General features: G+C 45.7%; 1 protein-coding gene across 1 annotated transcript in view; it reads right to left on the bottom strand.

Annotated features, from left to right (window-relative positions):
• CFAP221 (cilia and flagella associated protein 221) overlaps window positions 1–17014 on the bottom strand; it is a 988124-nt gene that overhangs the window by 438812 nt on the left and 532298 nt on the right. The window contains exon 13 of the mRNA XM_069616611.1: window positions 11855–11944. Coding sequence (XP_069472712.1) covers window positions 11855–11944 — 90 coding nt within the window. The remainder of the gene's footprint in view (window positions 1–11854; window positions 11945–17014) is intronic.

The following is a 17014-nucleotide window of genomic DNA, read 5'->3' as shown; positions in this document are numbered from 1 at the left end:
GGCCTTCTTTCTGTGTTCTGAGAATAGCAATAAATGGGTGCAAAAAGACTGTCAAAGGAGTGATTGGAATGGAAATAGTAACAGACCTGAACGCTCCTGCACCTGATTATAACCAACTAGATGGCCAACTCCTTGTTCAAGTAAGAGAAATCTCTATCACACCTCCAGGGTCAAAATTCTTTTATCCCCCAGACACGTGAAATTACGTGGGACGCTGGGTATTCTGGAAGCCAGATGGGGGGTGCTGCTATATGACCTTGAGTGTGGATGAGCACATAAGAGGTGCAGGTAACTTGAGGGGGGTGACCAAGAAATAGACCCCTAAGGTATCTTACTGGGGGAGGGCCTTAAAAGAGGTGTGGTCGAAGTCTCAACCAGAGGGGGGAATGTCGAGAGACAGATGAATACATCATTCCTGGCCACTGCCCCTCCCCTGCCTAAATACCGTAAAGGTGAGAAATGCTATGCGGCAACCATATCAGCCTATCTCAGACAAATACAAGAAGAAATTAACCCGATGTAACTAAAGATGGCGAAAGCGAATGAACTTGCTGCTAACTGACACACGCAAGTACAATAGGCATGAAGCATTCACCATGAAGAAACACGAACACTAGGTCAAACGTGCATTTAGATATGAAGAATATTGCTTGCACCATATAGACATGAAGAATATAACATGCAACACAAACGATATACACATATAGCTTGCTAAACGTAGAAAAGCAACAGTAATAAGTGACCATCTTGCAGAAAATGGACGGCGGAGTCGCATTAGAGTGAATGAGAAGCCTTGAGGCTACAGAGAGATTCAACTTGCTGAATTAGCTGAAATACAGACCCGTGCAGGACAGACAGTGGCTGTGCGGCCCCTTCCCTAGGTTACAGGGAAATAAAGGAGGTTTGGATTGCTCAGAAGAGAACAGAATATAATAATTCCCAGAGCGTAAGACAGATTTCCTTTAGATTAATTAAAGAACAAACAGCCTTTGAATGTCAGGTGCCGATTAATTAGAAGCTTAATACTGCATAAGGAACGGATCGACTAAGCCTCCAGTTGCCAGGGTGTAACACCTTCATTAATGTTAGCTAAAATCACAGTAAAAGCAGGGTAAACTAATTTAAAACATGGTCTTCTCACACGTGACCTATAATTGGAAGAAACTGTCTATTCATTAGCTTCAGACACAGACAGGCACCTGCCTCAAAACCCCACAAATTCCCAGAACACAGGCACCCCACAAGGTCAAGTACAAAATTAGAAGCCCTGGCTCTTTGCTTAGGAAATAAGGGATGGTGTTGTATTTAATTAGAAGAAGCAGTCTCTGTGTTTCTCTCTCCCTACTCCTATTTTGCTCACGTGTGGATGACCTTTCAAGTGCTCACGGTTGGTAAGACAGATGCCAACCTATCAAAACTCTCAATGTGATGCCTCTAAGTATGTGTTGCATAAGCCAATTACCTATTGCTGAGATGATGTCTTTTTTACCTTTAACATTTTAGGGATGGTCTAAGGTGGGGCCATCAGATATAGTTATACCAAATGAAAAGACTAATCCCTATAGTTCATATATGTATACAATTCCCCTAACTAATCCCCAGATCCCGTAGGTTATTGCAACCAACATTGTAGTATTAAGTCAATTATGATGTGTTTTTCATTTATTGAACCTTTTGAGCTCCTCTTGGAACTTGTGTGCTTATTACTGTCCCTGCTTCATATGGATTGTTTGTTAATAAAGTGGGCTTTGCCATTTACTTCGACTATTTCCGTTATTGGGTGCAGGATTTCCAGGCCTGTCTGTTTCGCTTGTGGTGGGGCTTTTTGGCATAGCTTTACAAATCACTCACTGGATCATTAAGAACAGCTTGGAGGATATAAAAGGTGTTCCCCTGCTTGTGGAAGGTAGCGGCAAGAGGTCAAGAGAATTCGGCCTGGAGTGAGCGTGAATGAAATGTGCCCTGTGTCACGATAAGGAATGATGAGACTTACCAAGTGGTGCTATGATGGTTGCTACAGACTTTTATTTAAAAGAAAAATAAACATATCTGTCTTTAACTCTAATGGGGTTTCCCTAACTGAACTAAATAAACTCGGGTGATCGTCAGGAAGTCTGTGTGAGTCCAAATCAAAAGGCACCAGTCAAAAAGGCACCTACGCTATCCCTGTAACTACAATAAACCATATAACGTTCTGCTCCTGCTCGTAACCCAGGAGAATTACTCCTTTCTCCTGGATGTAAAGTCTACAAAGACTCTCAGGTTGTTCAAAGCAAATGTTCCATAAAAGTTAAAAGTTCTGGGCTTCTTGTAATGCAAAAGAAAACCAAACAGCTCTACGAGATCCTTGTGGGGCTAGGAGAATGACTCCCATCTACTAAGTGGCTCCCTACTGTCTCTTACAGTTCTCAACAATACTCATAATACCTTTACAGAGGTTTTCACCGATTCCACTTTCATTGTACTCTTTATTCTGTCCTCACTGGGACAACAAAGCTGCTCTTGACTCTCCAGCACTACACTTGTGTGTACCTGTCCAGGGAATTGTGTTACAAAGTGGTTCACTACTCCATCGGCTTCTTTACTGTTTACAATCTTGCATCTTCCCGGCCCCCTCCTGGACATTCACTTGATATGATATGATATGATATGGTATTTGTAACGCGCCTATACACAAGTGTTTCAAGGCGCGACGAGGCGGGGGGGGGGAAACAAGGGAAAGACAGACAAACGATCCTACTAGGCCAGGTGTCATTCAGATCGCACAAGTGCCGAGGTAAGGGGAAAAAAGGAGAAAGTGCAAGGGGAGGAGGTGGGGGGGAAAGTGCAGTACAAGGTAAGTAGCGTAAAATAAATAATGAATAAAAAGGGCCAGCTGGTGGCAAGTGCGAGGTAAGTGCATAGCAAGTGCTGGGAAGGGGGCTGTAGGGATACAGTGACAGTCCCACGGTGCAGGGGGGGCCAAGGGAGGCAGTGCAGGTGGAGAGTGGCTGGGCCCTGGACCGAGGTCGCTGAGAGTGGCCCAGATGCAGGTTAAGTGCAGAGTTCAGTGTTACCTTCTCCTGTGGAACTCTTCACTGGCATCGCCAAGGGTTGCAGGCCCACTCTCTACTTCAACTTCTTCCCTGCTTTTTCTGCAGCCTGCGGTCTCAGCCTAGTTGTTTGAGCCCCCCGATCCACCCACGACAGGTCCCACCACCACCACAGTCTATTGCACTCTCCACACACTCGCCTATGCGGCCATGTTGTAGGCTAGGAAGGCGGTTTTAGCACCACTGTCGGACCCAACAGGCCCCCCACTAATGCACCTTCTTTCCATCTCTCCAGGTTCACTACACAGGTTCCCAACCAACTCGCAAGAAGCTTCTCACGCATCCCACTGCTTTTCTCTTCATCTTTGGAGACGTGCCTCGCTGCAGTCTCCCGAAGCCCAAGTTCAGCCTCATGGGCTTCAATCCAACCCCCTTTGGTTGCTGGGTTCTCCGTCTGGATGTACAACAGCTCTCAGCAAACCAGAACCACACGTGCCATCCCTGGATGGGTCAGAGGATGTATTACGCTCACCTGGTTCCCACAGGGGTGTCGGGCGGAACTGGACAGCCACGGTCTCCACCAGCGTGATGCGTAGTGCAGAAATGACTGACTGGACCGGCCCACCTAGCTTCGTCTGCTTGAACCATAGAAGTAGTCTCCTAAAGGCGGAGAAAGGGAATTAGCCACCCATGGATCTGAGTAATAGCCCCTCACTGCGTCCCCATTTATCACCTCTGATATTCCCGTTCACAAAGCTCACCTTATAGTTTTGAATGATGAGCTCTCCAACCTGCGACGAACGCAGGGGCACGTTGATGGCCAGTTACTTCACTGGCTTGAGGACATTGGAAGAGTTCTAGACAAATCTTGGCTCAAAACTCCTAGCGAAGGACCGTAAGCATATAGTTCTTCAGAGTTCAAAAATGTCTGAATAATCACTCTTGTCCAATTCCTTTGTTGATCTTGCAGCTTAGACCCAAAAGAAGATAGTTATGTGGCAGCTAAAGCGTTCAGGTAAGAGTCTGTGCTGTCCGTTAAATGATGCCAAAGTTTAACTTGCTGCTTTCTCCTTCTTTACAGGTGCGGCGTAAGAAGATTTGACGTGCTGGTGAATAATACCTCCGGCGGTAAAATCAGGTAAGTATATGGTGGCAAGAGATTGTCCTTGTTTGTTTCCCCTCGACTCACCTTGTTGTTTTCTTGTCCCCCTTAGGTGCTGGAATGCGGCAACATAATGATGGAGACAGCGCCGGATCGTAGAGATGCTGCAAGGAACGGTGAGTATGGCGCGGCGCTGGTGCTGGCGATGCAACGTGTTTAAATAAAGTCTTTTTCTTGTTCAAAGGTGGGATGAATCCAGAATCAGGTAAGAAACCCAATGTTCTTGTTCTAACCTTTCTTCTTCTTTCCCCTTCTTTCTAGGTGCTCTGGACTCGAGGCGGGCCTGGCATGAGGCTGGATGCTGACTGCAGGCACGGTGAGCGTTACGCTGCAGTATGCAGTATAACGCAAAGCGTGTGCTCCCCTTCGGGTGTGGTTTAAATAGCCCCCAAAGTAGTCCCAGGTAAGTATTCCTCCACAACCACACCCGAGTAACAAAATAATCCCTAGGTAAAGTAGTTCCTTCCAAGCCTCACAAGGGCTTGGATCTCTTGCAGCATGGTCTGCATCAGGTAAGTTTTAACATATGAGCCTGGCGTCTATGGCGCCAGGACTGTTCCCCCATATAAACCTGGTGCCATAGACGCCAGGACTGTACACATATAGCCCCTAACAAGGGTTGCTGGGCTTTCTCTGGGTAACATGATGCCTGCTTCCGGGGTTGCTGGATTTGATCTGGATGCCCAGGGGTAGGCATCATGACAGCACTCCCCTCCCCCCCAAGGTCCCTCCTAAAGTTGTTCTTCCCCTTGGTCTTGGTTTGTCTGGGAAATTCCGGTGGAATCTTCTCACCAACCGAGGTGCATGAACGTGGTCACTAGGTTCCCATGATCTTTCTTGTGGTCCGTAACCTTTCCAGTCGATTAAATAAAAAAGGTTTGACTTAACCATTTTGGAGTCCAGTATACTTGTAACTTCAAATTTGGGTTCCTCGTCTACAAGGATGGGGTCAGGTGGCTTGGTTAGTCTTGTTCCAGGTTGTACTGGCTTCAGAAGCGACACATGGAAGACGGGGTGAATCCGCATACTAGCAGGTAATTCCAATTTGATGGCGACCGGGTTGATAATAGAGTAAGGTCCCAAATACCTAGGGTTAAAGGTCCGCGTTCCCTTTAAAGGTATGTGTTTTGTGGCCAACCAAACTTGATCCCCAATCTGGTATTGTGGAGCCTCACTTCTATGCTGATCAACATTCTTCTTGTATTTTTCTTTCGCTTGCTTTAAAATGTTCATTTGCTTCCTTAAAGGCTTGTGTAATAGTAGCGTGCAGATGGTTCACTGCGGGCATTTCTAAATGTTGAGGTGAGTCAAGTTCTGAGGTTCGAGGATGGTGCCCGTATATGGTATAAAAGGGGCTTTGTCCAATTCCAGAATGTACAGAGTTATTGTATGCGTAATCGGCAATCCATAGAATGTCCTTCCAATTACCTTCAGTCTGGTGTAACATACAACGCAGGTACTGTTCAAGAGTCTGGTTGGTCCTCTCCGTCTGACCATCGGTCTGGGGGTGGTGACTGGTTGATAACCTCACGTCGATTTGCGCCAATTGACAACATTTTTTCCAAAAAATTGAAATGAATTGACTACCTCAGTCAGAGACCAGTATGGAAGATAATCTGTGCATTCACACAATGTTTTCGAGGAACTCTTTGGCCAGAATTGAAGCAGAAGGTAATCCCTTTAAAGGAATAAAGTGGGCCATCTTGGAAAAAAGATCCACAATAACTAGAATGGTGTTAAATCCTTTACATGGAGGTAGGTCTGTATAAAGTCTAACGATAAGGTGTGCCATGGTGTAGGCGGGATATCCAAAGGTTGTAAAAGTCCAGCTGGTTTTTTCTTCTGACTTTTGTTTTGGGCTCAAATGCTACAAGACATTACACATGACTTTACGTCTTTTCGCCAGGTGGGCCATCAGAATTGTCTCTTAATTTTAGCTTCAGTCTTTGAGATACCTGGGTGCCCTTCCATCAGGTTGTCATGATAATTGGAGATGACTAGTTCTTGTAGTTCCTTGTGTGGCAGAAATAGTCACCCTTGATAATAAGGTAGACCATTGATGACTGAGTGGTCCAGGACTTTCTTTACCCAGTCCTGCAGGGCTGTTGGATCGAAGAGCTGTTGGATCTTTACCTGAATATCCTCTAGTGTATGTAGAGTAGTTATGCCAAGAATTCTTTGTTCTGAAATTATAGGTACCGGTTCTGGGTTCACATATGCTTCTCCCATTCCTATTCGGGATAAGGTGTCTGCCTTGCCATTTTTACAGCCTGGTCGATAAGTGATCACGAAATCGAACTCGGCAAAGAACAATGCCCATCAAAGTTGGCGGGACGATTGGGCCTTGCTGTTTTTAAATACTGCAAGTTCCGGTGATCGGTGATTACAGTAATGGTATGCCTGGCACTGAGAAGATAGTGCCGCCAAGCCTTGAAGGCGGATTTGATGGCTAATAACTCTTTATCGGTAACCGCATAGTTTAACTTGGGTGCCGAAAACTTTCTGGACCAAAATGCTACTGGGTGAAGTTGACCAGTTTCAGGATCCTTCTGAGACACGACAGCTCCCATGGCTAAACTGGATGCATCTGTTTCAACTATATATGGAAGTTCAGGGCATGGGTGCTTTAATACAGGTGCAGACGTGAATTTCGCTTTCAACTCTTGGAAGGCGTTTTCAGCTTCTTCTGCTCACAAGAAGCGTTTGTTGTTTCGCAAGAGTGCTATGATAGGGTGTACAACATGTGAGAAATCCGGAATGAATCTGCGGTAGAAATTAGCTAATCCGAGCTTGCTTTGTACTCCTTTAACTGAACTGGGTGATGGCCACTTGAGAATTGGGTCCACCTTTCGAGAACCATTCGGACTCCTTTTGGAGTCAGGATAAATCCAAGGAATTCAACTTCCGTAGCATGAAAAACGCATTTCTCCAATTTTGCGTATAACTTGTGCTGGCGTAGTTTCTCTAGGACTGCACGAACATGCTTCACATGGTCTGATTCTGAAGAGGAGTGCACTAGAATATCGTCTATGTATACAACACAGACGTCAATGAGTTCACAAAGGACATCGTTCATAAAATACTGGAAGGCTGCTGGTGCATTGCACAACCCGAAGGGCATTACCTGGTATTCGAATAACCCATACTTAGTGCAAAAAGCAGTCTTCCATTCGTTGCCTTTCTTCACACGTACCAGATGATATGCCCTTCGGAGATCTAATTTAGTGTAGATGCAAGAGTCCTTTACTTGGTCTAGTAATTCGGGGATCAGAGGCAATGGGGATCGGTTCTTAACCGTGATCTGATTCAATGCGCGGTAGTCTATGCAGGGCTTTGATTAAATCAAACGCAATAGTCTCTCGATGCCCATCCTGACCCAATAGTCTAATCTCTGCGGTGGAATGAGTTACAGGCCCAGAGGCAATTTCAGTTCCATCGACTGTGGTGATGACATCTGAAGTGGTCTTTCTGCAGAGAGGTAGATTCATCTTAGAAGCCAATTTGTGGTCCACATAGTTTCCTATGGCCCCGCTATCAATGTATTCCCTTACTGCCTGCATACGTGATGGTTGCCTTGGATCTATAATGACCATTGGTATGATGAAGTGCGAGGTCTGAATATCCTTCTTCAAGCTCGGCAAGCGGACCTCTACGCTTTTGGGGCGTGGTCGTTTCCAGAGTCAGACTCCATATGGCTTTTATCAGCAGCTCCTACCACTTTCTTGGGTGGTTTTACAGGGCAATCCCGTAGAAAATGGCCCGAAGTTCCACAGTATAGACAATTGCATTTGCCGTCTCCTTTCTCTTTCCTTCTGAGTCAAGGGTCCTTTAACCCCTCTGATTTGCATGGGTTTTGAGGCATCTGCTCCTTCGGGGGTAGCGTTGGGTTTAACCAACACCCGGTTCTCGAACTTGGCTCGGTCGGCCTTTCTGTTCTGAAGTCTGTGATCTAACTGGACCACTAAGTATGTATTCAGCACAGTCTTGAGGTGGGTTCACAACTTGAGCCAAAACAACTTTGAGTTCTCCTCGAAGTCCTCGATGAAATAACGTAATCCGTTTTACCTCGGGCCATCCAGTTTCCACCACCAACCTATTGAAGATTGCGATGTAGGTTAGAAGGTCCTGGTTACCCTGTCGTAGGGACAAAAGTTCGTTATCCAGGGCCTGTCCTTGGGAGTGCCGAGCGAATAGTCTTTCCATGTTCATTTGAAAAGCCTGAAAATCCTGATTGACTAGTGGAATTGACCAATCCGCTGCACTGCCGCTGAGATATGATAATACAAAGGCTACTTTGGCTTGATCGTTTGGAAAGGCTCCAGGTCTGCATAAGAAGTGCAAGCGGCATTGGTTCATAAACACGGCAAACTTTTTCGGGTCCCCAGCAAAACGTTCCGGCGGGGCTAAAGGAATGCTCCCTGGTAGAACCACTTGCACAGGATTGCTCGATGAAACGGGAGTTGAATTCCCCCCGAGTCCAGGTAATGGTGTTTGCCCAGCTTGGTTTTGCAATAATTGTCAAGTAAGATCATCAGTGCGTTCCTTAGAAACAATCAGTTCTCTCCTGAGGGTATTAGTTTCTTGGCGAGCTGCATGTACTTCAGCCCTAAATTCCCCTACTAATAGGGCAAATTGGTCAGTTTCTGAGGTCTCCATGACACCCGGGTGAGGATTTGTAGAAAGGCTTCACGTTCTGTTACGCTCACCTGGTTCCCACAGGGGTGTCGGGCGGAACTGGACAACCACGGTCTCCACCAACGTGATGCGTAGTGCAGAGATGACTGACTGGACTGGCCCACCTAGCTCTGTCTGCTTGACCCGTAGAAGCAGTCTCCTAAAGGCGGAGAAAGGGAATTATCCACCCGTGGATCTGAGTAATAGCCCCTCACTGCGTCCCCATTTATCACCTCTGATATTCCCGTTCACAAAGCTCACCTTATAGTTTTGAATGATGAGCTCTCCATCCTGCGAGGAACGCAGGGGCGCGTTGATGGACAGTTACTTCACTGGCTTGAGGATATTGGAAGAGTTCCAGACAAATCTTGGCTCCAAAACTCCTAGCGAAGGACTGTAAGCATATAGTTCTTCAGAGTTCAAAAATGTCTGAATAATCACTCTTGTCCAATTCCTTTGTTGATCTTGTAGCTTAGACCCAAAGAAGATAGTGCTGTGGCAGCTAAAGCATTCAGGTAAGAGTCTGTGCTGTCCGTTAAATGATGCCAAAGTTTAACTTGCTGCTTTCTCCTTCCTTAAAGGTGCGGCGTAAGAAGATTTGGCGTGCTGGTGAATAATACCTCCGGCGGTAAAATCAGGTAAGTATATGGTGGCAAGAGATTGTCCTTGTTTGTTTCTCCTCGACTCACCTTGTTGTTTTCTTGTCCCACTTAGGTGCTGGAATGCGGCAACATAATGATGGAGGCAGCGCCGGATCGTAGAGATGCTGCGAGGAACGGTGAGTATGGCGCTGTGCTGCTGCTGGTGATGCAACGTGTTTAAATAAAGTCTTTTTCTTGTTCAAAGGTGCGATGAATCCGGAATCAGGTAAGAAACCCAATGTTCTTGTTCTAACCTTTCTTCTTCTTTCCCCTACTTTCTAGGTGCTCTGGACTCGAGGCGGGCGTGGCATGAGGCTGGATGCGGACTGCAGGCACGGTGAGCGTCACGCTGCAGTATGCAGAATAACGCGAAGCGTGTGCTCCCCTTCGGGCGTGGTTTAAATAGACCCCAAAGTAGTCCCAGGTAAGTATTCCTCCACAACCACACCGAGTAACAAAATAGTCCCTAGGTAAAGTAGTTCCTTCCAAGCCTCACAAGGGCTTGGATCTCTTGCAGCATGGTCTGCATCAGGTAAGTTTTAACATATGAGCCTGGCGTCTATGGTGCCAGGAATGTTCCCCCTTATGAGCCTGCGCCATAGACGCCAGGACTGTACCCATATAGCCCCTAACAAGGGTTGCTGGGCTTTCTCTGGGTAACAGGATGCCTGCTTCCGGGTTTGCTGGACTTGGTCTGGATTCCTGGGGGTAGGCATCATGACAGGATGACAACAAACACAGTCCCTCTTTGTTGTTCAGTTTAATTCGCAGACACAGCCCCAGTGTAATGTCAGTCCAATTGACAGCAGCTGATCGAGTCTTCGTCCCGCACAATTATACCGTTCTCAAGCTCTTCTTCATCCCTGTACCTATAACATCAGGATGGATTGATATTTCACAAGAACACATAGTGAGCTTATGTGTAGAAGATTTAGGCATTAACATCAGCCTGCAGGTTTGGTGTTTAAAGGGGCAGTACCCCCCAATCGCTTGTTTAACCCCAGGAGAGGAGTCCCTCTCCATGAGATCGTCCAGCATATTATAAACCCTGGGGGGACTATTGGTTAGCAGCCTCACCTGCCTAGCCTCATGGAAAGGGGTTCTCCCCTGGGGAGAAGTGATGCTTTCCGAAGGATCATTACACCCGTCATAAACTCATGCAAAATGAAACATTTCTAAAAACACACCCTGTCCCATCAGTCTTCAAAAGAGTTAGTAATTCAAAAGTAGCAGTACTGTTCGTTTTAAATATAATGGGCCTCATAGTATGGCGGTACGGTATGAACGGTGTCGGTACTGACCTGGCGGGCTGTGTGGCACCTGCGAGGGAGACCCCGTGGATGCACCAGCACCGTTATCAATGGTGCCGGTGCATCCATGCTCCTCATCCCCACTCTCTGTCCTATGGGGCAGAATGGGGATCGGGAGCATGGCCATACCGCCACCCGCGAATCGGCAATTACTGGCCCATTCAACTCGTAATGGGCCGGTAATTGCCCATTCGCGAGTGACGGCGCCAGTAGCGAGCTTGGCGGTAGCCGTGCCTGCCATACAGGCACGGCTACCACCAAGCTCGTAATGAGGCCCACTGACTCTTTAATGCAGGGCAGTTGTAGACCCCTGCTTCAATGCAACATCAGAAAACCCCATTGCCACACTTCCACAGGCTGCACATCACATGCAGTGCCCAATACACATGCAAGAAAGTACTTTCTTCAAATTCCAAACCAAAGATAATAACACCTTTTACATCCATTACATCTTTCCCATACCAATTTCCGTGGTGAGTTTTAGAATTGATAATGTATTCATAATTATATGTTGTATGTAGAAAACCATCCTTAATAATAACTAGAGCCTTAAGAATGTATATAAGCTAATGAATACACTTATCTCAACACTATATTTTATATAGGTAGAATAACTGATTTGTACAGCAGGAAAAAGAAACCAGACAGCAAAAGAGTGCCAAATGAAAAGCAATAAAGACACATAAATACATGTTCAGCAATAAAGACACAAAAATACATGTTCAGCAAGGTGCTAAGATACTTACAAGAATATAAACAGTGATAATCAATTAAGCTTGTTATGGGCGATATGGAAATCGCAGCTTTAGTTAAAAAGAAAATAAATGACAGCTAATGAATTGTACGATTATACGCTTTCCAATGAAAATACAGAACTTATCCCAGTTTAACAGATGCACAATAATACATCCTTTGGTCTAATAGACAACATTTAGGGCATTAAAAACCTTTGTAAGAACCTTATCAGAGAAAAGAGCAGAAGGATCAGACATAATAACACGATTTCTAAAACAGTAACCACAATTTGCACCTTACCTGTTCCAAAGATCGAGTAACTCGTTTCAAAACAGCAGCTGTTGTGGTTCTTTGTAATTCTCTTTCCAAAATGGGATCTCCTCGTTTTACCTGATTTATAATCAGAAAGGTTTTAACGAACAGTTGAAAAAGCACAACAACAAATAGAATATAGTTTGAAATTGTGGCAGCAGGAATAATTTGTAACAATTTCCAAGACATGCACAAATGCAATTTAGATTTAGAAATTGCGACATAGAAAGGTTGCAGGAATGTGGCAGAATGTTTCTATATCTATTAGGAGCGTATGACTTTAGAACACAGAGTACGACTTTGTTGTGGATCAAAATTGTTTGCTTAACTCAATTAAATTAAATGGAATCAGTACGCACAGACTCCCTTATTGCCCCTCCCTGGCTCATCTGCAACATAGTGGAGCTTAAGGACGGTGCCATGAAGGACGGGTGGTTGGGTGGTTAGGTGGGGAGGTAGAAAGTACATAGGCCTGGCTCATTCACAATTCCAAGGTTTTTCACTGACGCCGACTTGGAAGAGGGTGGAGAAAAGCAGATTCTAGATTATATTTTTGTCTCAGATTTATTCTGACAGAATCAGAGGACCCGGGAAGTAATATCAACTGAACTCAGCGATCACGACATTCTGAAGCTGTCGATTATGGGATGGAACTCTGTTTCATTAGTTCCACCCAAGGAAGTTATTGGCATAAATCCTGGCAGAAATAAGTTAAGAATAACATGTGAAAACATCGTAGACCTAACTACAAAACTGACAGGTTCCTCGCCAGAAATAATCTTGGACTATCCAACATTTTTGACAGCATACAAGGAAAATGTAGTAGGGGCATGAAAAGGACAATCACTAATAGCCACAAATTTGACAGGGAAGTCGCAAATAAGAATAAATTGATAAATGGCCTAAAAAGAGCACACAAGAAAACGGCTACAGCTGCCACTTTGGATGCCCTAAAAGCAGGGAAACAACAATACAAGAATTGGCTAAAGCAGCACAAATTCATCTTAAACTAGCAGGATGTAGCACACATGCTAAAAGTGGTTGCAGCTAAAAACAAAGGGGAAATGTGGAGTGTATTCAACGGAAGGAGTGCCCACCAACTGTCACTGCAAGGGAATGAGTAACCCATTATAGCTCCCTGTTTGCATGCCTGACTCCAGATGAGGAGGAGGGTGAGGTGAAGAAAACGTCTATATGGTCCTTTTAGACGGAAAAGGAAGATATACTTAACCTCATAATGACCTCCAGTAACTCAAGAGCAGCTGGCCTAAGGAACGTAATCCTTAAGAGTAACCCGGAAAAAGGGGCAGCCTTTATGAAGGATCAGTTTGACGTGATAAAAACTGCCAAAAAATTCCTGCCTCTTGGACACGATCAATTGTTGTGCCTATCTTCAAGAAGGGGGATAGGTCAATCCCGGCAAACTATAGACCTATCGCCCTTCTTGATGTTATCGGAAAAATATTTGCAGCACTAATCCTGAAGAAATTGAGCAAGTGGAGTTTGGATACGAATCACTTTGATTGATGGCAGGCAGGCTTCATAAAGGGGATTGGCACAACCCTAATCCTCTTTCTTATCAACATTCTGAAGAACAGGGCCAATGAGAAGAACAATAAGATCCATCTGGCCTCACTAGATTTGTCACAGGCTTTTGACACTGTGGATAGATCCATATTGTGGACAAAATTAAAGGCATGGGGCTGCCCGCAGGATCTGAGAGAAGCCATAAGAGCTCTTCATACGGAAACCAGCATTAGAGTGATAATTCAGGAAATATGACTGCACCATTCCAAAAGGCTAAAGGCCTGAAACAAGGATGTCGCCTGACTCCAGCAATATTCAATCTTTATATTTCAGACATGGAAAGCGCATTTAAAACTATTCAATGCTTTCCACCACGTCTAGCTGGAGTACAGGTTAACAGGCTCTTGTATGCAGATGACCTTGTGCTTGTGGACCAGACCCAGATTGGTCTGCAGCGCAAATTGGACGCACTGGTTTCCTATGTTTCAGTTAACGTACTTAAGATAAACGCTGCAAAATCAAAAATCATAATCCTTGGTCGACAGGAGTCAGGGTTGGTATTTGGAATGTGTGAGGGTACCAGAGATAACATTGATGACCTATTTGGCAATGTGCATAAATGACAGCATTAATGACACCAACAGAGAATAAAACCTTAGAAGTAAAATGAGAAATCTTGCTGCACAAGCTAAACTGATAAGATTTTGGTACTGTAAATTCTCTTCCTGTGCTGGACTGCTACCAGATGAAAGTGCTCCCCATTTTGACATACGGTGCTGAAGCATCATTTTCACTATCATGGAAGTTGTGGTCTAAGATAGAAGGTATTTTTTGGAAGAATGTACTATCTTTGCCCAAATCAACCCCCTCTGTGATAATGAGGAGAGAGCTTGGCCTGACCGCCATGAACTGGGCAACAGTCTGGAAAATGCTGTCCTATCATTAGTTATGTTATAGGAACTTTTAAAGTGCACGGTCGCCATAGGGTATCTTGGCGCTAGAGGGAGAGGAAGCTTAAAACAAGCACTCCACTTAAAACAGATAAGTCTTAACGCATTCCTGAAAGCCAGATGAATAGAATTTTTTTTCATAGCAGTCAGGAGTTCATTCCAAAGTACAGCCACAGCTACCGAGAAGACGCGGCCTCCAATTCGCGTCCAGTGAAAAGAGGGCATGCATAAACGATCGGCAGATGACAAGCGTGAGCTGCATGTGGGGGGAGTAGCGGGTGAACTTAACTCTGAGAAATTCTGCCCCCTGGTCGTGAAGTGCCCGGTGAACAATACAGAGAGCCTTGAAATCAATGTGATGTGCCACAGGGAGCTAGTGGAGGGATTGAAGCACTGGTGAGCTATGAGCACCATAGGGCGTGCCAGTAGCCACCCGGGTGGTCAGATTCTGGAGGCGTTGAAGCCGTTGAATCAGCCATTTAGGCTGTGCCATATAGAGGGAGTTACAATAGTCCAGCCGGGATAGCACCATGGCTGCTACAACTGGAGGACGAAGAGGGGCAGGAATCATCAGCAGCACCTTCTTAAGCAGTATAAGCTGGAAATGGCCTGACTGACAGACAGCGGACACTTGATTCTCCATGGACAAGGTAGCAGTCAGGACTATGCCTAGATTTTTTACTTTCACTACCGGTCCCGGCAGAGGGCTGAGAGAGACAGGCCAGAAAGAGGGGTCAGGAGGATAGCCAACCACCAACACCTCAGTCTTGTCCCCGTTCAACTTTAGCCAGTTGCGGTTCATCCAGACTCCCACGGCCGTCTGACACTCTTGCAAGCAGAACGATGTTTCATTCCGATCAAGGTCTAAACGAATCAGGATCTGGGTGTCGTTTGCGTATGAGAAGCATCTGACGCCGAAGGAGCAGATAAGAACCACAAGAGCCCAGATGTAAATATTAAATAGGATCGGGGACAAGGAAAACCCCTGTGGCACCCCACAAGTGAGGTGACAAGGAGCAGAGAGGAAAGGAGGCATTGCAAGGGTTTAGGTGAGGTCCGCCAGGAATGATGTGAACCAGGCCAATACCTGGCCAGATATCCCCATCTGGTTGAGGCGGTGCAACAGGATGGGGTGGTCGACACTGTCGAATGCCGCTGACAGATCTACTAATATCAGGGCCCCCACGCCACCTGAGTCCACTAGCCTGGTCATGTCATCCTGGAAGGAAACCAGAACACTCTCAGTAACCCTCCAGGCCTGAAACCAGACTGAACCGGGTCCAGAAGGTTAGAGGATTCTAGAAATGAAGAGAGCAGAGGGGACACCAGGGATTCCAGAGGTTTAGAGAGAAAGGAAAGAAGAGAGATGGGATGGAAATTGGACACAACATAGGGATTAAGTGAGGGTTTTTTCAGGAGGGAACTGACCCTCGCAGCTTTAATCTCCAGCGGGACTAGCCCAGATTGACAGGAGTGATTAATGGCGGCAGTAATTACCGGGAGGAGCTCGGATGAGAGCTTCTTCATAATATTCAGGGAGATAGTAGGGGGAGCAGGATTTGATCCTGTGAATGGCAGCACCAACCATCTCCTCAGAGAACCACGGGAAGGATGACCAGCTACAGAGATTAACCTGGTCAAGGGGTTCTGAAACACAAATATTTTAATAGGAGGGGAGTTGGACGACGTAGATATGTTATCCCGGATAGGGTTAATCTCCATAACTAAATAGTTAGAAAGGGCGTCACATAATTCCTGAGTAGGAGTGATGTTGGGAGTAATATTAGCAATGGAGGATAGGGATTTGACTGCCGAGAAGAGGGCCTTAGGTTGGCTTATAACAGACTGGATCTTATTAGTACTTTAATAGCCTGTGAATATGCTGCAGAGCAGATTTAATATTGGTCTTTAAGAGTGGAATCGTAGTCTTTGCGCCATTTGCGTTCTGCTTGTCTCAGTTTAAGTCATGCTGCCCTTAGAGGTTCTGTGAACCAAGGTTCAGAGGGGAGTCTGCGGGGCTGAATAAGATTAAGGGAGCAGCCCTATCAGCCTCTTCACGGAGTGCCTGAAAGAGTTGGGGAAGAGTAACAATAGAGGCTGTGTTGCATTTAACAGCAACAGAGGCCGCTATGCCATGAATGTCGGCAGTGCGCCAAGAACGTTGCCAAATTTTACTTGCAGGAAGTTTAGGCAGGGGTCTTGCTCTATGAAATATGCAAGACACCAGGCAGTGATCGGACCAGAGTACAGGTATTGCAGACTGGAAGGACAATACATTTTTAGCAGCTAGAATCAGGTCTAGTGTGTTGCCCTGTTTATGCGTGGGCCCTAATACATGTTGATGTAGTTCTATATCGGACAAACAATTGAAAAATGAGTTCAGAGCATGGGTACTAGGGACCAGTAAGTGTTTGATACCTCCATCTGAGGGGGGTTTTACGGTACTAAAGTCAGCCCTGCTAACGGCGAGGGAACAGACCCTTCTGGAGTGGAGTCAAATCTGTAGGGATATTTTGGAGAGCGTGAGCGTATCAGAAAAAAGGTTACTGGAGAACCCTGATCATGTAAAGAGGAAGTTATATGACCAGGATTGCATCGAGATGCTGGAGGTGGGAAGTAAGTACAAGATCTATGGCACGAGCTTCTCGGACCTCAGAAGGTGTGGCACGAC

Source organism: Ambystoma mexicanum, chromosome 9 (assembly GCF_040938575.1).
Source record: "Ambystoma mexicanum isolate Mex_15411 chromosome 9, UKY_AmexF1_1, whole genome shotgun sequence".
NCBI classification, from domain to species: Eukaryota; Metazoa; Chordata; class Amphibia; order Caudata; family Ambystomatidae; genus Ambystoma; species Ambystoma mexicanum.
This window is presented reverse-complemented; position numbering and strand designations above follow the sequence as displayed.